General features: G+C 40.9%; 1 protein-coding gene across 6 annotated transcripts in view; it reads left to right on the top strand.

Moving 5' to 3' along the window:
- Nucleotides 1-25,601, top strand: part of LOC139766194 (uncharacterized) — a 182,180-nt gene that overhangs the window by 111,291 nt on the left and 45,288 nt on the right. For all 6 annotated transcript variants that reach the window (XM_071694475.1, XM_071694473.1, XM_071694476.1 and 3 more), the window contains 3 exons: nucleotides 279-441; nucleotides 624-776; nucleotides 6,674-6,813. In XM_071694475.1, the coding sequence (XP_071550576.1) occupies nucleotides 279-441; nucleotides 624-776; nucleotides 6,674-6,813 (456 nt within the window). The remainder of the gene's footprint in view (nucleotides 1-278; nucleotides 442-623; nucleotides 777-6,673; nucleotides 6,814-25,601) is intronic.

Here is a 25,601-nt window from a genome sequence, read left to right as displayed (position 1 = left end):
ACCAGCAACTATACTGTTTTCTTTTAGTGTAGTTTATTTTTCTCCTACTTTCATGATCACCTCATACTCTCCCATATTCCTACAGAGGTTCAACATTATTTGACACTTTCCTTTCCCTACTCTTTGAGATGTAAATCCTCAGCATCCTAATTTTGTTGAGTCACATTCAGTCTGAAATCAGACACTGAGAATGAAGGTAGCACAAAATTATATAACTGAAGTACTGGCAATGGTATGATTGTCCTTTACCCTAAATCTTTCTTTGATGCTCTTTACAGATATGACCACCCACACATCTTAGCAGGTCAGGGCACCATGGGGCTGGAGATAGTGGAGCAAGTTCCCAACATTGATGCTGTGATCATCCCTGTTGGTGGTGCTGGCCTTATTGCTGGTGTGGCACTGGCAGTTAAAGCACTCTATCCTCACATCCAAGTAATTGTGAGTTTCAACACCATTGAACATACATAAGATGCATAACTTAAGAAAGTATTATTGATTAAACCCAGAAGGATTATGCAGATTTTTCATAATGTTTATGTATAGACAGAAACCTTACCATAAGCTTTTGAGAGATGTTATAACTCATGTATTCGTTATATGGTTTGTGTGTGCACTGGCAGGGAGTGGAGTCAGAACGGTGTGCTAGCTTCAGTGCTGCCATGAAGGCTGGAAGACCTGTTTATGTGAAAGCCGAGTCCACACTGGCTGATGGTCTAGCAGTTCCTATGGTTGGTGTCAATGCCTTTGCCACTGCATCTAATCTAGTTGACAAGGTAAGTTATAAAAGTTAACACTGAATAGTGGGTCAAGTTAGCTAAGAACATACCGAGCTTTCTTTTTGCTTGATATTTTTCCAAGATATTTTTGGTCGATAATATAAGAATTATTATTATTTTATCTTGTTTTTGGAACTCTCTAGGATTTTGTAAGTGGCTCACAGTGCAGTTGTAGAGGCACTGTAGGTCACCATATACCTTTGTAAGAGGTTTCAATCACTCGCACCTTGATGAAGACCATGAATATGCTTAGATTTATGGAAAACTTTCATTAAAATTGGTGTTCATCTACAGTAGACATGATGCCAATCTGGATCCAGTTTATTTGAAAAAAAAGCAAAAGACCACAAACATGAATAATTGGCATTTGCAATTGTTACTTTTCATATACATTATTAACTAGAGTCATTCTCTAAAATTTTGGTACTATAATTAACTTCTTTTAAAGATATTTAGTGATGTTTGTGCTCACACTTTTTATGTGTAATATACATTTGTATGTGAGATGCTGCAAGATGATAAGCAAATGAGGATTAATAATCATAAGAAGAATGAAAAAAGTAAAAGAAAAGAGTAATGGCACCCTAGAAATGAGGATCATAGTAAAAGGAAAATCCTATAGATTAAACTAAACTGTAGTTTTTGGGATTTAAAGGTGCAGAAATATACCCCTTAGATCACATTTTGCTTAAACTAGAGATTATTGGTGCACAGTAACTTACTGTGAAGAGATCCACCCTCACCATGGCATTCCATGTTGTAAGGATCTGTAGAAACTGATAGAAATGGTACCAAAAAAATTACCATGTGCGTTCAAGTAACTGGCAGTCTCAAGTAACCATTAACCCAAAATATTTCACCAAAATATCTGTGATTTATCATACGTCATACATCAGTTGACCTCAGTTTTTCAGAGGCCTTGAATATTGAAGTGATAGAGAGAGATGGTTACTTATCAAATGATAAACCTTGGACACAACAAAGAAAATTTTAGATGTTTATGTTCAGTATCTTATGGGCCCTTGTCGGGGATTTTTCACAGGGGGAATTGAGTGTCATTCAGCTGAACTGATTGCCTAATGCAGTTATAAATGAAATGTACACATGTATTGTAAGTGATAGAGCGAGAGATGGTTACTAATCAGATGATAGAATTTTGACACAACAAAAATAAACCATATAGAATTGTAAGCAAATCATATCAGTTAAAACATTGATATACAGTATGTTATGGATTTTTCATGTGGGAGTCGAGTATCATTTAGCCGAACTCCCTGCCTAAAGCAGTTATAGATGAAATGCACACTTGTATTGCCCATATGAATGAAACATTGACCATATCTTACCTGTATGATGGTGAAAATGCTACAGTATCATCAACCACATGGGTAAATATAGTTCATAAACAAAATTTTACATCTGCTGGTCATCCCACTGGTATCCATATCTTACCTGTATTATAGTGAAAATGCTACATTATCAACTACATGGGTAAACATAGTTCATACACAAAATTTTACATCTCCTTCTGGTGGTCCATCTGTTGCCATGTCATCAATCAGAGCCTCAGAATTTTGATATATGCACTTTTGGGTTGCCAATTTCAACTCAGTGTGACTTATGTGGTAACAAAAAAGATGATACTGATATTGCACAATAGCTGAAATACAGTTGTACTTTGGTGGTATTCACTGTCTTTGGAGTATTGCAAGCCACCTTTGATTCCCATCAAGGAACATTTTTTTCTAAGGAACACTGCTTCCCTCAGAGGAACAATGTGTCCTTCCCAGTTACAGGCTTGTTGTTTCCTTAAGTAAAGTTTTCCATTAATAACTCAAGCAAGCAATGTTTCATCAACATCATGGTAAAATGGTCAGTAAGGTTTTGAAGATAAATGTAGGCTGTGTTTTGTCAATATTACCATAACCATTTTACTCACTGCTTTACTCATACATTACTCTGTATGACAGCTCACCAATCAAATATTGTACTCTTTTGCTGCCTGTGGGGCGGTGCATGCCACCTTCACCACCCGCCAAGGAACACTGCTTTACCCACAGAACACTTCTTCCTTGAGAGGAACTCTGTTTCCATCTGGCTATAGACTATTTGTTTTTCTGAAGCACAGTTCTTCATTAATAACTCAGATAAGCAGTGGTTCAATAACATTACAGTGAAATTACCTGCAGTGCTTCCTTTCTGCCTACGGGCCTATAATTTTCCTGAAGTACTGTTCTTTGTTAAGAACTCAAATAAACAGTGTTTCAATAACAAAATGGTAAAGTTATTGGTAAGCTTCAAAGATAAACTTAGGCTATGTATGGTCATCACTACCATAACCTTATCACACCTCATTACCCATACAGTACAGCTTATCTTAACTTGCATCAATCATTGCACAAACTTGAATAAATCATTGAATTGTGGGAAGTTAGAACTTATGTACATTTGTTAATACTGTACTGTTCGTTTGGTATATCTTTGAGGGGTCAGCCTCACATTATAGGCAGTTTTATAAATGAATCCCTCATCTGCGGTACCTTCATGCTGGCACCATCATCACCTGTTTGTAGAATATCATGGCACTAGTCCTCCAAAAACATGACAATTGCAACATTTTGATACTGAATATGTAAGTTTCCTAGTGTACTTTATTTTTTCATACTTGATTGCCATTTCCCTCATCACCAAGATAGTGTCAGGAACAGACATTGGCCACATCTGCTCACATCCAATCTCTAACCGTCATGTGTAATGCTTCGAGACCACATCTCATCCAGAACCTGGCCTCACTGGCTTTTCATGGTCTATCCTGGATATTTCACATGCTGTGGCTCAGTCCATTGACAGCATATCAACCCCAGTACATCACATCCTTCCAGTTTACTTTATCATATGCACACCCTTTCTCCCTCTTACATGTTCAGGCCCCAATTTCTTGAAATATTTTTCACTCTATCTTTTCATCTCCAGTTTGGTCACCCCATTCTCTTTGTTCCCTTCACTTGTGACACACATATATCCTCTTTGTCATCCTTTCCTCCCTCATTCTCTTTGTACATCCCAACCATTTTAGCACACCCTCTTCTGATATCTCATCCACACTTCTTATTACCACACATCTGTCTTACCCTTTCATTACTTACTCAGTCAAACCACCTCACACCACATATTTTTCTCATGCATTTTGTTCCAACACATCCACAATCTTATGTACACCCCGTGTCTCACACCATGTATTATTGTTGGGACTACTAATCCTTCAAACATCACATGCTTCTAGTCCTTGCTCAATATTGGAGATGCATTCCTGAAAACACAGCTTTGTGGGATCACCTGATAGTAAATCCCATTATACCTTAGGATTGAGTAGGATGCCAAGGGAGGGAGGGTAAGTTCTGGGAGAGATTTCTCAACCTAACTTTCTCTTCATAGAATTCAAAGATGCGAGGATACATGCAGCACAGTACAGGCACAGCATTAATCAAGGAATTCAAGTAAATACAGCTTAGATTAGTATTGTTTTTAAGTAAGAATGAATCATATTAAGTACAGTCATATTACTTTGATCCTGACCTTCAGTTCAGATCCTCAGTATTTTCTCCACATTCTCCAGAATTTTCATTGATGTTGGAGATAAGGCAAAAGCATTCACAGTATGAAACCATTTTGATCTACATCAGTCCCTTTAAAATATCGGTCTTAATCTCCAAGCTGAAGCACCTCCTGCTCTCCTTCTCACAAGTTCAATACTCGCATGGAGCTATCCACTCATAGTTGGAGGGGGGTATGAGGAAGGTATATTGAAACTTTTTTATTTCTAGTTCTGCATTATTTGATTTGAGTTCTAAGTGCATATTTGGATTCCTTTTTTATGTATGTCAGATTTTTTCATACTTGTTTGTCTTTTCCTGTATTGATGAGGTAATACCAGGAACAAGCGAAGAAATGACTATTTTCACTCATATCCATTCTCGAACTGTCCTGTGTAATGCATTGAACCCTCAGCCCCATATCCACAACCATGCCTAACAGACCTTTCCATGGTTTCCCTCAGCTGCTTTACATGCACTGATTAAATCCACATATAGCACATCGCCCAATGTAAACCATATTGCTGTAGTTTATTATATTCCATGCACACCATACATTCTTCTATATATTCATGCCCCAAGCTCTCAAAACTTTATTGACTCAGTCCCTCCATCTTCAGTTTGGTCTACCCTTTCTCCTTGACCTTTCCACTTTTGAGAGATGTATCCTCTTGGTCAATCTTTCCTCACTCATTCTCTCCATATGTCCAAACCATTTCAGCACACCCTCTGCAGCTCTCTTAATCATACTTTTCTTTAAACTACACCTTTCTTTTACCCTGTCATTTCTTAATTAATCTTCATCACACATATTGTCCTCACATTTCATTTCCAACAGATTTATCCTGTTCTGTATATTCTCATCTTTAACCCATGGGACTACTATACCTTCAGACATGCCATCTTTACCTTACCAGATAGTGACTTCTCTATACCTTCAGACGTGCCTATCTTCACCTTACCAGATGGTGACTTCTCTCTCCACACATTCCTTAGTGCTCTCAGGACCTTTACCCCCCTCCCACCCTATGACTTACTTCAGTTACCATGGTTTCATTCACTCCCTTGACCACTCCCAGATATCTAAAACTCTTCACTTCCTCAAAGTTCTCTCCATTCAGAATCTCACCCTAGTTAACCTGTTTCTCTCCAGTTGTAAACTTGATAACCTTGCTCTTATTCACATTTACTCTCAACTTCCTCCTGTTACACCACCAGACTCAGATACTGCTTTTGCACTTTCTGATTCAATCTGTCACCAGTGCCATGTCATCAGTAAACAATAGCTGACCCACCCCTCAGCCCCCCTCCCAACAGATTACATACGAGCCCCCTCTCTCCAAGACCCTTGCATTCACCTCCCTCACCATCCCATCCATAAACAGATTAGACAGCCATGGTTACATAACAAAGCTCAACTGCAGACAAAGCTTCTCTGTCAACCTTGTCACATGCTTTCTCCAGATACATAGATGGCACATACAGAGCCTTGTATCTCGAAGTATTTCTCTCACACATTCTTCTAAGTAAACACCTGATCCACACATCCTCTATTGCTCCTTAAACTACATTGTTCCTCCCCAATTTGATGTTTTGTTCATGGCATCACCTTCTCAATCACCACTCCCCCATACATCTTAAAAGTAATACTCAGCACAGTTATCCCTCTATATCTCAAGCACATACTTTTGTCCCCTTTGCCTTTATAAATTAGCACCATATAGGCATTTTGCCAGTACTTAGGCACCTCTCCTTGATCCATACATACATTGAAAATCCTAACTAACCTGTCAGCAACACAGTCACCCCCATTCTTAAGAAATTCATTCACATTACCATCCACTCCAGCTGCCTTGTGACATTTCATTGTAAAAACCTCTTCTCTTTTTACCATACCACTTGACATGACTCTCACTTTGCACACTTCCCTAACCCAAACACCTCATATCTACCATCTTATCATGAGACACATTCAGCAGTCATTCAGAATATTCACTCCATATCCACTTCACCTCATCAAAATTATTACTGTATGGTGTTTCAATACTTCATAATATTTAAATGTTAGTTTTACCAAAAAACATTTACAATAATTCTGGTTTAACACTTGAGCTCTGTATTTATGAGGTAGATTTGTGAAATACTGTAGCTTTTATGTCTTTGCATATGCCAGGTCTTCACAAGAGAAAATTAACAAGGATAGAAAGTACATTTGTTGATACTGAATGCTATCTTTTCCCACAATCATATATTACTTTTATTTGACTGTAGAGCATTGATGATAATTCTACATTTCTGTAGGTTGTGACAGTAAGAGAAGAATGGATAGCCATCTCCATCCTGCGCTTGGTTGAGTGTGAAAAGGCCGTGGTTGAGGGTGCTGGTGCCACAGCCCTTGCTGCTGTCCTGGCTGGAGAACTGTCAGAACTTAAGGGCAAGAGGTGAGTCTCACTTTTAACAGCTAGACTGTGGCTGAGTCTTTATTACAAGACAGCAAATGAAGCCATGGAAGTAGGAGCCAGTTATAGTGTAGATGAGAAAGTGAAGGCTGTGGGAGTATTGGAAGAATTTGTGGAAAGAGAGGTCGTTATCTAGGAGGTGAAAATGAGTATGTTTGAAGGTATAGTAGTCCTATCAATGTTGTATGGATGCAGGGCATGGGCTATAGATGAATAAGTGCAGAGTGTTGTGAATGTGTTTGAGTACAGTATGTGGTGTGAGGTGGTTTGATTAAGTAATGAAAGGGTAAGAGAGATGTGTGGCAATAAAAAGAGTGTAGTAAAGGTAGCTGAAGAGGGTGTGCTGAAATAGGCTGGACTTATGAAGAGAATGAGTGAGGAGAGGTTGACAAAGGATGTATATCAGAAGTGGAGGGGACAAGGAGGGGAAGACCAAATTGGAGATGAGAAGATAGAGTGAAAAATATTTTGACTGATGAGGGCCTGAGTGAAAGGCGTGCACAGGATAGAGTGAATTGGAATGATGTGGCATACAGTGGTCATTGTAATGTCAGTGGACTGAACTACGTTATTTACATTGGCTAGGGAAAACTGTGAAAAAGTGTATGGTACCTGGTTGTGAATAGGGAGCTGTGGTTTCGGTGCATTGCACATGACTGCTAGCAAATTAGGCTTTTCTTCATCTCTTCCTGACTCTACCATGCTAATGCAGGGAATGGTGATCAAGTAAAAAAAAAAAAGTGTGTGTGTGATTACTTATTTGTTATGGGTAGAGGGTTTTACCCTCTTGTGTTTTCCTGTTTTTTTTAACCATCTATATATGTACCGTATCTTTATTTCAAGCTAAAGCCACCATACCCTTTATCAACCTACCCTGAGGGGAGGATAAACACCAGGGTTGTATGAAGGCCAATTGCCATACCCAGGATTCAAACCCATGCAGATCTGATCTCAGGTTGGCCCAGAGTTACTTATGATCAGTAACATTAATCACTACATGATGAAGATCCATGTTTGTCTTACCAGAATCCACCTGCTCAAAGTTACGCAGTGAGTGAAAAGTCTCTTCTGGTAAGGCTGTATCTCTGGGAGTATAGCCTCGTTAAAGAAATTCCCACTCCAAAGAAGTCTACATTACTGTGCTACTGGACTTGACACTACCTTGGGCTGTAGGACCCTTTAGAAAGGTCCTGGGACCCTTTCAAAGAAATTGGTCCTGGAGTAGTTACAAGTAAACAGAATGAATGTTACACCTAGTATACTTTATCTTACCTTCCTGCCCTGGGAGTCCCTCCACTTCTGACGCATATATCCTCTTTGTCAACCTTTCCTCACTCATTCTCTCCATATATCCAAACCACTTCAACACACCCTCTTCTGCTTTCTCAACCACACTCTTTTTACACCACATACTGTCCTCAAACATTTCATTTCCAACACAGCCACCCTCCTCCATGCAGAGCCTATCTATAACACATGCTTCGCAACCATGTAATCCTCTTTCTGCACAGTTTTCATTACTCCCAGAAATTTTGCCCATCCCCACCCTATGACTCACCTCTGCTTCCATGGTTTCATTTGCTGCAGAGTCCTCTCCCAGATATCTAAAACACATCACTTCCTCCAATTTTTCTCCAAAGTTAAATCCCAACTAACTTGTCCCTCAACCCTGCTGAACCTAATAACCTTGTTTTTATTCACATTTACTCCTAACATTCTCCTTTCACACACTCTCTCAGACTTTGTCACCAACTTCTGCAGTTTCTCTTTCAAATCAGCCACCATCAATTAACTTACTTTCCAGGCCCTTTCATCCCCAACAGACTGCATTTTTAGCCCCACTCTCCAAGACTCTTGCATATAGTTCCCTCACCACCCCATCCATAAACAAATTAAACAAGCATGATGACATGACACACCCCTGCTGTAGACCGATCTTCACTGGGAACCATTTACTCTCCTTTCTTTCTACTCGTACACATGCCTCACACTCTTGATGAAATCTTTTCTGCATCTGGCAGCATATCTCCCATGCCATATAATCTTAAGAACATCCACAAATCATCTCTATCAACCCTATCATATATATATGCCTTCTCCAGATCCATAAATGCTACATACAGATCCATCTGTTTGCTAAAGTATTTCTCACACTCATTCTCCAAGGCACTGCTCCTCCCCAATCAGATACTCTGTACATACCTTCACCTTCTCAATCAATACCCTCCCATACAATTTGCCAGGTTTACTCAACAGACTTATGCCTCTTTAGTTTGAACACTCACTTTAATCCTCTTTGCCTTTATACACTGGCACTATACATGCATTGTGCCAGTCCTGAGGCACCTTATCATGATTCATACATACATAGAATATCCTTACCTACCAGTCAACAACACAGTCCCCTTTCTTAATAATTTCAATTGTAATACCAGCCACTCCCTCTGCTTTGCTGCATTTCATCTTTTGCAAGGCTTTAACCACCTCTCCTCTCATTACCAGACCACTCTCCATGACTCTCAATTCACATACCAGCCTGACCAAAATGCCCTATGTCTCCCACTGTGTCATCAAACACATTTAACAATCCTTCAAAATTCTCACTCCATCTCCTCCTTACTTCATCAATATCTGTTATCACTTTTCCTTTTGCCTCCCTTTCACTGATGTTCCCATTTGTTCTCTTGTTTTTCTCACTCTATTGCACCTCCTTCCAAAACATCTTTTTATCCTCTCTAAAGTTTAATGATAATCTCTCACCCTAAGTTTCATTTTGCCCTCTTTTTCAACCTCTTCAGCTTCCTCTTGACTTCCTGCCGCTCTCTCTTGTGCATCTCCCAATCATTTGCACTCTTTCCTGGTAAGCACTTTCCAAATACCTCTCTTTTCTCTTTCACTAGCAACTTTACTTCTTCATCCCACCACTCATTACCTTTTCTAATCTGCCCACCTTCCACATTTTGTATTCCACATACATCTCTTGCACATGCCATCACTGCTTCCCAAAATACCTCCCATTCCTCACCCATTCTCCTCATTTCATTTGCTCTCACCTTTTGCCACTCTACACTCAGTCTCTCCAGGTTTTTCTTCTCACATGTCTCCTTACCAAGCTCACTTACTATCACCACTCTATTCTCCCTGACATTGTCTCCTCTTTTTCGAAAACCTCTACAAATCTTCACCTTGCCTCCACAAGATAGTGATCAGGCATCCCACCAGCTGCCTCTCTCAGCACATTTACATCCAAAAGTCTCTTTTACATGATTTTCAATTAATGCATAATTTTATATCGCCAGATGACCATATTTTCTACTCATACACATAATTATGTATATCTCTCTTTTTCAACCAGGTATTCCCAATCACCAGTCTTTTTTCAGCACAACCTCACTCATTTCCATTTCCATTCTTAACACCGAATACCCCATGTGCACCAGTTATACCCTCAAGTTTATGGATGGGGTTTGTTAGGGAAGTGAATGCAAGAGCTTGGAGAGAGGGGCAAGTATGCAGTCTGTTGTGGATGAGAGGGTTTTGGGAAGTGAGTCAGTTGTTGTTCGCTGATGATACAGAGCTGGTGGCTGATTCAGATGAGAAACTCCAGAAGTTGGTAACTGAGTTTGGGAAAGTGTGTGAAAGAAGAAAGCTGAGATAAATGTGGATAAGAGCAAGGTTCAGTAGGGTTGAGGGACAAGTAAATTGGGAGGTAAGTTTGAATGGAGAAAACTAGAGGAAGTGAAGTCATTTTAGATATCTGGGAGTGAATTTAGCAGCGGATGGAACCATGGAAGCGGAAGTGAGTCACATGGTGGGGGAGAGGGTGAAGGTTCTTTGATTGTTGAAGAATGAGTGGAAGGCGAGAACATTATCTCGGAGAGCAAAAATGGGTATGTTTGAAGGAATAGTGGTTCCAACAATGTCATATGGTTGTAAGGCATGGGCTATAGATAGGGTTGTGCAGAGGAGGATGGATGTGCTGGAAATGAAATGTTTGAGGGCAGTATGTGGCGTGAGGTGGTTTGATCGAGTAAGTAATGAAAGGGTAAGAGAGATGTGTGGTAATAAAAAGAGTGTGGTAGAGAGAGCAGAAGAGGGTGTATTGAAATGGTTTGGTCACATGGACAGAATGATTGAGGAAAGATTGAAAAAGAGGATATATGTGTCAGAGGTGAAGGGAATGAGGAGAAGTGGGAGACCAAATTGGAGATGGAGGGATGGAGTGAAAAAGATTTTGAGCGATCGGGGCCTGAACATGCAGGAGGGTGAAAGGCATGCAGGGAATAGAGTGAATTGGAATGATGTAGTATACCGGGGTCAACGTGCTGTCATTGGATTGAACCAGGGCATGTGAAGCGTCTGGGGTAAACCATGGAAAGTTTTGTGGGGCCTGGATGTGGAAAGGGAGCTGTGGTTTCGGTGCATTACACATGACAGCTAGAGACTGAGTGTGTACAAAAGTGGCCTTTGTTGTCTTTTCCTAGCTTTACCTCATGTGCACGCAAGGGGAGAAGGGTTGTCATTTCATGTGTTGCAGGGTGGTGGGAAGAATGGATGAAGGCAGCATGTATGAATATGTACATGTGTATATATGTATATGTCTGTGTATGTATATGTATGTATACATTGAAATGTATAGGTGTGTATATGTGCATGTTTGGGCGTTTATGTATATACATGTGTATGTGGGTGGGTTGGGCCATTCTTTTGTCTGTTTCCCTGCGCTGCCTCGCTAACATGGGAGACAGCATCAAAGTATAATATAATATGATAATATATATATATATATATATATATATATATATATATATATATATATATATCCCTGGGGATAAGGGAGAAAGAATACTTCCCACGTATTGCCCACATGTTGTAGAAGGCAACTAAAGGGGATGGGTGCGGGGGGGCCAGAAACCCTCCCCTCCTTGTATTTCAACTATCTAAAAGGGGAAACAGAAGAAAGAGTTATGTGTGTGAATGTAACAAAGGAGAGATAGGTAGTATGTTTGAGGAAAGGAACCTGGATGTTTTGGCTCTGAGTGAAATGAAACGTAAGGGTAAAGGGGAAAAGTGGTTTGGGAATGTCTTGGGTGTAAAGTCAGGGGTTGGTGAGAGGACAAGAGCAAAGGAAGGAATAGCACTGATCCTAAAGCAGGAGTTGTGGGAGTATGTGATTTGTAAGAAAGTAGACTAGATTGATAAAACTGAAAATGGTTAGAGAGAGATGGGTGATTATTGGTGCCTATGCACGTGAGCATGAGGAGAAAGATCATGAGAGGCAAATGTTTTGGGAGCAGCTGAGTGAATGTGATAGCAGCTTTGATGCATGAGAACCAGTTATAGTGGTGGGTGATTTGAATGCAAAGGTGAGTAATGTGGCAGTTGAGGGAATAATTGGCGTACATGGGGTGTTCAGTGTTGTAAATGGAAATGATGAAGAGCTTGTAGATTTGTGTGCTGAAATAGGACTGTGATTGGGAATATGTGGTATAAAAAGAGATAAGTATACATATATAAGTTTTGGAGTTTTGGAGAGAGGGGCAAGTATGCAGTCTGTTGTGGAATAGAGGGCTTGGGAAGTGGGTCAGTTGTTCACCGATGATACAGTGCTGGTGGCTGATTCAGGAGAAAAACTGCAGGGGTTGGTGAATGAGTTTGGTAAAGTGTGTGAAAAAGAAAGCTGAAAGTAAATGTGAATAAGAGCATGTTATTAGGCTCAGGAGGGTTGAGGGACAAGTCAATTGGGAGGTAAGTTTGAATGGAGAAAAACTGGAGGAAGTGAAGTGTTTTAGATATCTGGGAGTGGATTTGGCAGCCGATGGAAGCATGAAAGTGGAAGTGAGTCACAGGATGGGAGAGGGGACAAAGGTTCTGGGAGCGTTGAAGAATGTGTGGAATGTGAGAATGTTATCTCGGAGAGCAAAAATGGGTATGTTTGAAGGAATAGTGGTTCCAACAGTGTTATATGGTTGCAAGGCATGGGTTATAGATAAGGTTGTTTGGAGGTGGGTGGATGTGTTGGAAATGAAATGTTTGAGGACAGAATGTGGTGTGAGGTGGTTTGATGAGTAAGTAATGAAAAGGTAAGAGAGATGTGTGGTGATAAAAAGAGTGTGGTTGAGAGGGCAGAAGAGGGCATATTGAAATGGTTTGGTCATATGGAGAGAATGAGTGAGGAAAGATTGATAAAGAGGATATATGTGTCAGAGATGAAGGGAACGAGGAGAAGTGGGAGACCAATTTGGAGATGGAAGGATGGAGTGAAAAAGATTTTGAGCAATCAGGGCCTTAACATACAGGAGGGTGAAAGGCATGCAAGAAATAGAGTGAATTGGAATGATGTGGTATACTAGGGTCGATGTGCTGTCAGTGGATTGAACCAGGGCATGTGAAGCATCTGGGGTAAACCATGGAAAGTTTTGTGGGGCCTGGATGTGGAAAGGGAGCTGTGGTTTCGATGCATTACACATGACAGCTAGAGACTGAGTGTGAACGAATGGGGCCTTTGTTGTCTTTTCCTAGCACTACCTCGCGTGTGCGTTGGGGGAGGGGGTGTGCTGTTTCATGTGTGGCAGGGTAGCAAGGGAATGGATGAAGGCAGCATGTATGAATACATACATGTGTATATATGTATATGTCTGTGTATGTATATGTATGTATACGTTGAAATGTATAGGTATTTATATGTGCATGTGTGGTCGTTTATGTATATGCATGTGTATGTGGGTTGGTTGGGCCATTCATTCATCTGTTTTCTTGCGCTATCTCGGTAATGTGGGAATCATAAGATGCATGGGAGGTGGGCAGATTAGAAAAGTTAGTGATTGGTGGGATGAAGAAGTAAGATTATTAGTGAAAGAAAAAAGAGAGGCATTTGGATGATTTTTGCAGGGAAAAAAATGCAAATGACTGAGAGATGTATAAAAGAAAGAGGTAGGAGGTCAGGAGAAAGGGCAAATGAGAGTTAGGGTGAGAGAGTATCATATGATTTTAGGGAAAATAAAAAGATGTTTGGAAGGAGGTAAATAAAGTGCATAAGATAAGGGAAAAAATGGGAACATCATTAAAGGGGGCTAATGGGGAGATGATAACAAGTAGTGGTGATGTGAGAAGATGGAGTGAGTATTTTGAAGGTTTGCTGAATGTGTTTGATGATAGAGTGGCAGATATAGGGGTTTTGGTTGTGGTGGTGTGCAAAGTGAGAGGGTTAGGGAGAATGATTTAGTAAAGAGAGAAGAGATAGTAAAAGCTTTGCAGAAAATGAAAGCCGGCAGGGCAGCGGGTTTGGATGGTATTGCAGTGGAATTTATTAAAAAAGAGGGTGACTGTATTGTTGACTGGTTGATAAGATTATTTAATGTATGTATGACTCATGGTGAGGTGCCTGAGGATTGGCGGAATGCTTGCATAATGCCATTGTATAAAGGCAAAGGGGATAAAAGTGATTGCTCAAATTACAGAAGTATAAGTTTGTTGAGTATTCCTGGGAAAGTATATGGGAGGGTATTGATTGAGAGGGTGAAGGCATGTACAGAGCATCAAATTAGGGAAGAGCATTGTGGTTTCAGAATTGGTAGAGGATGTGTGGATCAGGTGTTTGCTTTGAAGAATGTATGTGAGAAATACTTAGAAAAGCAAATGGATTTGTATGTAGTGTGTATGGATCTGGAGAACGCATATGTTAGAGATGATAGAGATGCTCTTTGGAAGGTATTAAGAATATATGGTGTGGGAGGCAAGTTGTTAGAAGCAGTGAAAAGTTTTTATCGAGAATGTAAGGCATATATACGTGTAGGAAGAGAGGAAAGTGATTGGTTCTCAGTGAATGTTGGTTTGCGGCAGGGTTGTGTGATGTCTCCATGGTTGTTTAATTTGTTTATGGATTGGGTTGTTAGGGAGGTGAATGCAAGAGTTTTGGAAAGAGGGGCAAGTATGAAGTCTGTTGGGGATGAGAGAGCTTGGGAAGTGAGTCAGTTGTTGTTCGCTGATGATACAGTGCTGGTGGCTGATTCAGGTGAGAAACTGCAGGAGCTGGTGACTGAGTTTGGCAAAGTGTGTGAAAGAAGAAAGTTAAGAGTAAATGTGAATAAGATCAAGGTTATTAGGTACAGTAGGTTGAGGGACAAGTCAATTGGGAGGTAAGTTTGAATGGAGAAAAACTGGAGGAAGTAAAGTGTTTTAGATATCTAGGAGTGGATTTGGCAGCAGATGTAACCATGGAAGCGGAAGTGAATCATAGGGTGGGGGATTGGGCGAAAGTTCTGGGAGCATTGAAGAATGTGTGGAAGTCGAGAAAGTTATCTTGGAAAGCAAAAATGGGTATGTTTGAAGGAATAGTGGTTCCAACAATGTTATATGGTTGCGAGGCGTGGGCTATAGATAGAGTTGTGAGGAGGAGGGTGGATGTGCTGGAAATGAGATGTTTGAGGACAGTATATGGTGTGAGGTGGTTTGATTGAGTAAGTAATGAAAGGGTAAGAGAGATGTATGTTAATTAGAAGAGTGTGGTTGAGAGAGCAGAAGAGGGTGTTTTGAAATGGTTTGGTCACATGGAGAGAATGAATGAGGAAAGATTGACAAAAAGGATATATGTGTCAGAGATGGAGGGAACGAGGAGAGGTGGGAGACCAAATTGGAGGTGGAAAGATGGAGTGAAAAAGATTTTGAGTGATCGTGGCCTGAACATACAGGAGGGTGAAAGGCTTGCAGGGAATAGAGTGAATTGGAACGATGTGGTATACCAGGGTCGATGTGCTGTCATTGGGTTGAACCAGGGCATGTGAAGCGTCTGGGGTAAACCATGGAAAGTTGTGTGGGGCCTGGATGTGGAAAGGGAGCTGTGGTTTTGGTGCATTATGCTTGACAGTTACAGGCTGAATGTGAATGAATATGGTGGCCTTTGTTGTCCTTTCCTGGCACTACCTCATGCACATGCGGGGGAGGGGGTTGTTATTTCATGTGTGGCGGGGTGGCGACGGGAATGAATGAAGGCAGACGGTATGAATTATGTACATGTGTATTTATGTATATGATACACATGCCTCACATCCTCAGTAAGAACTTTTCACTGCTTTTAGCAACTTACCTCCCACTCTTAATACTTTCCACAGAGCATCTCTATGAGCTCTATCATATGCCTTCTCCAGATCCATAAATGCTACACACAAATTTTTCTTCTAAGTATTTCTTACATACATTCTTCAAAGCAAACACTTGATCCACACATCCTCTACCACTTCTGAAACCACACTGCTCTTCCTCAGTCTGATGCTCTGTACATGCCTTTACCCTCTCAGTCAATACCCTCCCATATAATTTCCCAAGAATACTCAACAAACTTATACCTCTGTAATTGAGCACTCACCTATATCCCCTTTGCCTTTGTACAATGGCACTATGCATGCATTCTGCCAATCCTCAGGCACTTCACCGTGAACTATACATACATTGAATATTCTTACCAACCAGTCAACAACACAGTCACCCCCTTTTTTAATAAATTCCGCTGCAATGCCATCCAAACCTGGTGCCTTGCCAGCTTTCATCTTCCGCAATGCTTTCATTACCTCTTCTATGTTTACCTAACCATTCTCCCTGACCCTCTCACTTCGCACGCCACCTCGACCAAAACACCCTATATCTGCCGCTCTATCATCAAACACATTAACAGATCTTCAAAATACTCACTCCATCTCCTTCTCACTTCACTACTACTTCTTATTACCTCCCCATTAGCCCCCTTCTCCGATGTCTTATGCACCTCCTTCCAAAACATCTTTTTATTCTCCCTAAAATTTAATGATACTCTCTCACCCCAACTCTCATTTGCCCTCTTTTTCACCACTTGCACCTTTCTCTTCACCTCCTGCTGCTTTCTTTTATACATCTCCCTGTCATTTGCACTTCTTCCCTGCAAAAATCTTACAAATGCCTCTTCCTTCTCTTTTACTAACAATCTTACTTCTTCATCCCCCCACCACTCACTACCCTTTGTAATCTGCCCACCTCCCACCTTTCTCATGCCACAGGCATCTTTTGCGCAAGCCATCACTGCTTCACTAAGTACATCCCATTCTTCCCCAGTTCCCTTTACATCATTTGCTCTCACTTTTTTCCATTCTGCACTCAATCTCTCCTGGTACTTCCTCACACAAGTCTCCTTTCCAAGTGCACTTACTCTCACCACTCTCTTCACCCCCAAAATTTCTCTTCTTTTCTGAAAACCTTACAAATCTTCGCCTTCGCCTCCACAAGATAATGATCAAGACATCCTTCCAGTTGCCCCTTTCAGCACATTAACATCCAAAAGTCTCTCTTTCACGCGCCTATCAATTAACACATAGTCCAATAATGCTCTCTGGCCACCTCTCCTACTTACATACATATACTTTTGTATAGCTCTCTTTTTAACCAGGTATTCCCAATCACCAGTCCTTTTTTAGCACAAAAATGTAGAAGCTCTTCACCATTTCCATTTACAACACTGAACACCCCATGCACACCAATTATACCCTCAGCTGCCACATTACTCACCTTTGCATTTAAATCACCCATCACCATAACCCAGTTTTGTGCATCAAAACTAACACACTCACTCAGCTGTTCCCAAAACACCTGCCTCTCATGATCTTTATTCTCATGACCAGGTGCTTCGGCACCAATAATCACCCATCTCTCTCCATCCACTTTCAGTTTTCCCATATCAGTCCAGAGTTTATTTTCTTACACTCTTATCACATAGTCCCACAACTCTTGGGAGTAGAGTCAGGGGTTTTTGAGAGGACAGGAGCAAAGGAAGGAGTAACTACTCCTGATATATATATATATATATATATATATATATATATATATATATATATATATATATCCCCTGGGGATAGGGGAGAAAGAATACTTCCCACGTATTCCCTGCGTGTCGTAGAAGGCGACTAAAAGGGGAGGGAGCGGGGGGCTGGAAATCCTCCCCTCTCACTTTTTTTTTTTTAATTTTCCAAAAGAGGGAACAGAGAAGGGGCCCAGGTGAGGATATTCCCTCAAGGGCCCAGTCCTCTGTTCTCAACGCTACCTCGCTAATGCGGGAAATGGCGAATAGTATGAAAGAAAAAAAGAAAGAATATATATATATATATATATATATATATATATATATATATATATATATATATATATATATGATTGTGTCAGCGTCGCGTCGCCTCGCCGCAGTGTATCGAGACAGACTTCCCCAGAACTTTTAAAGGGGAAGTAAATGTTTATAGTTGTGTTAATGGAGTGATAGTTTTTATGCATGGTGTTTTTGACAAGAAAATAGTGAAGTTGGAGAAAAATGTAGCTTAGACATTGAAGCTTATTGATACAGTGGTGAAATTGATGAGAACTGCTATTGACGTTTGTGTGAATAAATTGTACATTTCCTTTTCCGTAGCCAGAGGTTGAACCATTATGTGACATTCATTTTTTTTTTTCATTCATTTCAAGCTAAAAGTTTGTTTTCTAAATTGTTTCTTACATTTTTCATATGTATATATATGTATGTGTGGGTGTGTGTGTGTGTATGTGCGTATGTGTGTGTGTGTGTGTGTGTGTGTGTGTGTATATATATATGTATATTATCCCTGGGGATAGGGGTGAAAGAATACTTCCCACGTATTCCTCGCGTGTCGTAGAAAGCGACTAGAGGGGACGGGAGCGGGGGGCCGGAAATCCTCCCCTCCTTGTATTAACTTTCTAAAATGGGAAACAGAAGAAGGAGTCACGCGGGGAGTGATCATCCTCCTCGAAGGCTCAGAGTGGGGTGCCTAAATGTGTGTGGATGTAACCAAGATGTGAAAAAAGGAGAGATAGGTAGTATGTTTGAGGAAAGGAACCTGGATGTTTTGGCTCTGAGTGAAACGAAGCTCAAGGGTAAAGGGGAAGAGTGGTTTGGAAATGTCTGGGGAGTGAAGTCAGGGGTTAGTGAGAGGACAAGAGCAAGGGAAGGAGTAGCAATACTCCTGAAACAGGAGTTGTGGGAGTATGTGATAGAATGTAAGAAAGTAAATTCTCGATTAATATGGGTAAAATTGAAAGTTGATGGAGAGAGGTGGGTGATTATTGGTGCATATGCACCTGGGCATGAGAAGAAAGATCATGAGAGGCAAGTGTTTTGGGAGCAGCTGAATGAGTGTGTTAGCGGTTTTGATGCACGAGACCGGGTTATAGTGATGGGTGATTTGAATGCAAAGGTGAGTAATGTGGCAGTTGAGGGAATAATGGGTATGCATGGGGTGTTCAGTGTTGTAAATGGAAATGGTGAAGAGCTTGTAGATTTATGTGCTGAAAAAGGACTGATGATTGGGAATACCTGGTTTAAAAAGCGAGATATACATAAGTATACTTATGTAAGTAGGAGAGATGGCCAGAAAGCGTTATTGGATTACGTGTTAATTGACAGGCGTGCGAAAGAGAGACTTTTGGATGTTAATGTGCTGAGAGGTGCAACTGGAGGGATGTCTGATCATTATCTTGTGGAGGCTAAGGTGAAGATTAGTATGGGTTTTCAGAAAAGAGGAGTGAATGTTGGGGTGAAGAAGGTGGTGAGAGTAAGTGAGCTTGGGAAGGAGACCTGTGTGGGGAAGTACCAGGAGAGACTGTGTACAGAATGGAAAAAGGTGAGAACAATGGAAGTAAGGGGAGTGGGGGAGGAATGGGATGTATTTAGGGAATCAGTGATGGATTGCGCAAAAGATGCTTGTGGCATGAGAAGAGTGGGAGGTGGGCTGTTTAGAAAGGGTAGTGAGTGGTGGGATGAAGAAGTAAGAGTATTAGTGAAAGAGAAGAGAGAGGCATTTGGACGATTTTTGCAAGGAAAAAATGCAATTGAGTGGGAGAAGTATAAAAGAAAGAGACAGGAGGTCAAGAGAAAGGTGCAAGAGGTGAAAAAAAGGGCAAATGAAAGTTGGGGTGAGAGACTATCAGTAAATTTTAGGGAGAATAAAAAGATGTTCTGGAAGGAGGTAAATAGGGTGCGTAAGACAAGGGAGCAAATGGGAACTTCAGTGAAGGGCGTAAATGGGGAGGTGATAACAAGTAGCGGTGATGTGAGAAGGAGATGGAATGAGTATTTTGAAGGTTTGTTGAATGTGTCTGATGACAGAGTGGCAGATATAGGGTGTTTTGGTCGAGGTGGTGTGCAAAGTGAGAGGGTTAGGGAAAATGATTTGGTAAACAGAGAAGAGGTAGTAAAAGCTTTGCGGAAGATGAAAGCCGGCAAGGCAGCAGGTTTGGATGGTATTGCAGTGGAATTTATTAAAAAAGGGGGTGACTGTATTGTTGACTGGTTGGTAAGGTTATTTAATGTATGTATGACTCATGGTGAGGTGCCTGAGGATTGGCGGAATGCGTGCATAGTGCCATTGTACAAAGGCAAAGGGGATAAGAGTGAGTGCTCAAATTACAGAGGTATAAGTTTGTTGAGTATTCCTGGTAAATTATATGGGAGGGTATTGATTGAGAGGGTGAAGGCATGTACAGAGCATCAGATTGGGGAAGAGCAGTGCGGTTTCAGAAGTGGTAGAGGATGTGTGGATCAGGTGTTTGCTTTGAAGAATGTATGTGAGAAATACTTAGAAAAGCAAATGGATTTGTATGTAGCATTTATGGATCTGGAGAAGGCATATGATAGAGTTGATAGAGATGCTCTGTGGAAGGTATTAAGAATATATGGTGTGGGAGGCAAGTTGTTAGAAGCAGTGAAAAGTTTTTATCGAGGATGTAAGGCATGTGTACGTGTAGGAAGAGAGGAAAGTGATTGGTTCTCAGTGAATGTAGGTTTGCGGCAGGGGTGTGTGATGTCTCCATGGTTGTTTAATTTGTTTATGGATGGGGTTGTTAGGGAGGTAAATGCAAGAGTCCTGGAAAGAGGGGCAAGTATGAAGTCTGTTGGGGATGAGAGAGCTTGGGAAGTGAGTCAGTTGTTGTTCGCTGATGATACAGCACTGGTGGCTGATTCATGTGAGAAACTGCAGAAGCTGGTGACTGAGTTTGGTAAAGTGTGTGGAAGAAGAAAGTTAAGAGTAAATGGGAATAAGAGCAAGGTTATTAGGTACAGTAGGGGTGAGGGTCAAGTCAATTGGGAGGTGAGTTTGAATGGAGAAAAACTGGAGGAAGTGAAGTGTTTTAGATATCTGGGAGTGGATCTGGCAGCGGATGGAACCATGGAAGCGGAAGTGGATCATAGGGTGGGGGAGGGGGCGAAAATTTTGGGAGCCTTGAAAAATGTGTGGAAGTCGAGAACATTATCTCGGAAAGCAAAAATGGGTATGTTTGAAGGAATAGTGGTTCCAACAATGTTGTATGGTTGCGAGGCGTGGGCTATGGATAGAGATGTGCGCAGGAGGATGGATGTGCTGGAAATGAGATGTTTGAGGACAATGTGTGGTGTGAGGTGGTTTGATCGAGTAAGTAACGTAAGGGTAAGAGAGATGTGTGGAAATAAAAAGAGCGTGGTTGAGAGAGCAGAAGAGGGTGTTTTGAAATGGTTTGGGCACATGGAGAGAATGAGTGAGGAAAGATTGACCAAGAGGATATATGTGTCGGAGGTGGAGGGAACGAGGAGAAGAGGGAGACCAAATTGGAGGTGGAAAGATGGAGTGAAAAAGATTTTGTGTGATCGGGGCCTGAACATGCAGGAGGGTGAAAGGAGGGCAAGGAATAGAGTGAATTGGAGCCATGTGGTATACAGGGGTTGACGTGCTGTCAGTGGATTGAATCAAGGCATGTGAAGCGTCTGGGGTAAACCATGGAAAGCTGTGTAGGTATGTATATTTGCGTGTGTGGACGTGTGTATGTACATGTGTATGGGGGGGGGGGTTGGGCCATTTCTTTCGTCTGTTTCCTTGCGCTACCTCGCAAACGCGGGAGACAGCGACAAAGTATAAAAAAAAAAAAAAAAAAAAAAAATATATATATATATATATATATATATATATATATATATATATATATGTTTGCATATATAATAAGTATGTGTATATTCATTTCTTCTTTTCTTTTAAACTATTCGCCATTTCCCGCATTAGCGAGGTAGCATTAAGAACAGAGGACTGGGCCTTTGTGGAATATCCTCACCTGGCCCCCCTCTGTTCCTCCTTTTGGAAAATTAAAAAAAAAAACGAGAGGTGAGAATTTCCAGCCCCCCGCTCCCTCCCCTTTTAGTCGCCTTCTACGACACGCAGGGAATACGTAGGAAGTATTCTTAATCCCCTATCCCCAGGGATATTCATATATGTATATATATGTGTATGTGTTTGGATATGTCTTTCTTTGTCTGTTTCCTGGCTCTACCTTTCTAATGCTGGGAATTGCAATCAAGTATAATGGATAATGATAATAATAATATTAATTATTATTATTATTATTGTCATCATCATCATTATTATTATTATTATTATTATTATTATTATTATTATCATTATTATTATTATTATTATTATTATTATTATACTTGATCATCATTTCCCATGTCAGCAAGGTAGCACCAGGAAACAGACAAAAGAAAAACCCATCCACTCATATACACACATATATACATGCATGCACATACATGTACATATATATACATATACATATCAATAGCCAGAGGTTGAACCATTATGTGACATTCATTTTTTTCATTTCATTTCAAGCTAGAAGTTTCTGTTTTCTAAATTATTTCTTACATTTTTCATATGTATATATATGTATATGTGTGTATCTGTGTATATGTGCATATATATATATATATATATATATATATATATATATATATATATATATATATATATATATATATATATATATATATATATATGATAGAGTTGATAGAGATGCTCTGTGGAAGGTATTAAGAATATATGGTGTGGGAGGCAAGTTGTTAGAAGCAGTGAAAAGTTTTTATCGAGGATGTAAGGCATGTGTACGTGTAGGAAGAGAGGAAAGTGATTGGTTCTCAGTGAATGTAGGTTTGCAGCAGGGGTGTGTGATGTCTCCATGGTTGTTTAATTTGTTTATGGATGGGGTTGTTAGGGAGGTGAATGCAAGAGTTTTGGAAAGAGGGGCAAGTATGAAGTCTGTTAGTCTGTTAGGGATGAGAGAGCTTGGGAAGTGAGTCAGTTGTTGTTCGCTGATGATACAGCGCTGGTGGCTGATTCATGTGAGAAACTGCAGAAGCTGGTGACTGAGTTTGGTAAAGTGTGTGAAAGAAGAAAGTTAAGAGTAAATGTGAATAAGAGCAAGGTTATTAGGTACAGTAGGGTTGAAGGTCAAGTCAATTGGGAGGTAAGTTTGAATGGAGAAAAACTGGAGGAAGTAAAGTGTTTTAGATATCTGGGAGTGGATCTGGCAGCGGATGGAACCATGGAAGCAGAAGTGGATCATGGGGTGGGGGAGGGGGCGAAAATCCTGGGAGCCTTGAAAAATGTGTGGAAGTCGAGAACATTATCTCGGAAAGCAAAAATGGGTATGTTTGAAGGAATAGTGGTTCCAACAATGTTGTATGGTTGCGAGGCGTGGGCTATGGATAGAGTTGTGCGCAGGAGGATGGATGTGCTGGAAATGAGATGTTTGAGGACAGTGTGTGGTGTGAGGTGGTTTGATCGAGTAAGTAACGTAAGGGTAAGAGAGATGTGTGGAAATAAAAAGAGCATGGTTGAGAGAGCAGAAGAGGGTGTTTTGAAATGGTTTGGGCACATGGAGAGAATGAGTGAGGAAAGATTGACCAAGAGGATATATATGTCGGAGGTGGAGGGAACGAGGAGAAGTGGGAGACCAAATTGGAGGTGGAAAGATGGAGTGAAAAGATTTTGTGTGATCGGGGCCTGAACATGCAGGAGGGTGAAAGGAGGGCAAGGAATAGAGTGAATTGGATCGATGTGGTATACCGGGGTTGACGTGCTGTCAGTGGATTGAATCAGGGCATGTGAGGCGTCTGGGGTAAACCATGGAAAGCTGTGTAGGTATGTATATTTGCATGTGTGGAAGTATGTATATACATGTGTATGGGGGTGGGTTGGGCCATTTCTTTCGTGTTTCCTTGCGCTACCTCGCAAACGCGGGAGACAGCGAAAAAAAAAAAAAAATACTATCCCGGGGATAGGGGTGAAAGAATACTTCCCATGCATTCCTCGCTTGTTGTAGAAGGCGACTAGAGGGGACAGGAGCGGGGGGCCAGAAATCCTCCCCTCCTTGTATTTTTTAACTTTCTAAAATGGGAAACAGAAGAAGGAGTCACGTGGGGAGTGCTTATCCTCCTTGAAGGCTTAGACTGGGGTGTCTAAATGTGTGTGGATGTAACCAAGATGTGAAAAAAGGAAAGATAGGTAGTATGTTTGAGGAAAGGAACCTGGATGTTTTGGCTCTGAGTGAAACGAAGCTCAAGGGTAAAGGGGAAGAGTGGTTTGGGAATGTCTTGGGAGTAAAGTCAGGGGTTAGTGAGAAGACAAGAGCAAGGGAAGGAGTAGCAGTACTCCTCAAACAGGAGTTGTGGGAGTATGTGATAGAATGTAAGAAAGTAAATTCTCAATTAATATGGGTAAAACTGAAATTTGATGGAGAGAGATGGGTGATTACTGGTGCATATGCACCTGGGCATGAGAAGAAAGATCATGAGAGGCAAGTGTTTTGGGAGCAGCTGAATGAGTGTGTTAGTGGTTTTGATGCACGAGACCGGGTTATAGTGATGGGTGATTTGAATGCAAAGGTGAGTAATGTGGCAGTTGAGGGAATAATTGGTATACATGGGGTGTTCAGTGTTGTAAATGGAAATGGTGAAGAGCTTGTAGATTTATGTGCTGAAAAAGGACTGGTGATTGGGAATACCTGGTTTAAAAAGCGAGATATACATAAGTATATGTATGTAAGTAGGAGAGATGGCCAGAGAGCATTATTAGATTACGTGTTAATTGACAGGCGTGCGAAAGAGAGACTTTTGGATGTTAATGTGCTGAGAGGTGCAACTGGAGGGATGTCTGATCATTATCTTGTGGAGGCTAAGGTGAAGATTTGTATGGGTTTTCAGAAAAGAAAGTGAATGTTGGGGTGAAGAGGGTGGTGAGAGTAAGTGAGTTTGGGAAGGAGACTTGTGTGAGGAAGTACCAGGAGAGACTGAGTACAGAATGGAAAAAGGTGAGAACAATGGAAGTAAGGGGAGTGGGGGAGGAATGGGATGTATTTAAGAAATCAGTGATGGATTGCGCAAAAGATGCTTGTGGCATGAGAAGAGTGGGAGGTGGGTTGATTAGAAAGGGTAGTGAGTGGTGGGATGAAGAAGTAAGATTATTAGTGAAAGAGAAGAGAGAGGCATTTGGATGATTTTTGCAGGGAAAAAATGCAATTGAGTGGGAGATGTGTAAAAGAAAGAGACAGGAGGTCAAGAGAAAGGTGCAAGAGGTGAAAGAGAGAGCAAATGAGAGTTGGGATGAGAGAGTATCATTAAATTTTAGGGAGAATAAAACGATGTTCTGGAAGGAGGTAAATAAAGTGCATAAGACAGGGGAGCAGATGGGAACTTCAGTGAAGGGCGCAAATGGGGAGGTGATAACAAGTAGTGATGATGTGAGAAGGAGATTGAGTGAGTATTTTGGAGGTTTGTTGAATGTGTTTGATGATAGAGTGGCAGATATAGGGTGTTTTGGTCGAGGTGGTGTGCAAAGTGAGAGGGTTAGGGAAAATGATTTGGTAAACAGAGAAGAGGTAGTAAAAGCTTTGCGGAAGATGAAAGCCGGCAAGGCAGCAGGTTTGGATGGTATTGCAGT

This window comes from Panulirus ornatus, chromosome 57 (genome assembly GCF_036320965.1).
Source record: "Panulirus ornatus isolate Po-2019 chromosome 57, ASM3632096v1, whole genome shotgun sequence".
In the NCBI taxonomy this organism is placed as follows: domain Eukaryota; kingdom Metazoa; phylum Arthropoda; class Malacostraca; order Decapoda; family Palinuridae; genus Panulirus; species Panulirus ornatus.
Note: the sequence above shows the minus strand (reverse complement) of the source record. Positions and strands in the feature narration are given on the sequence as shown.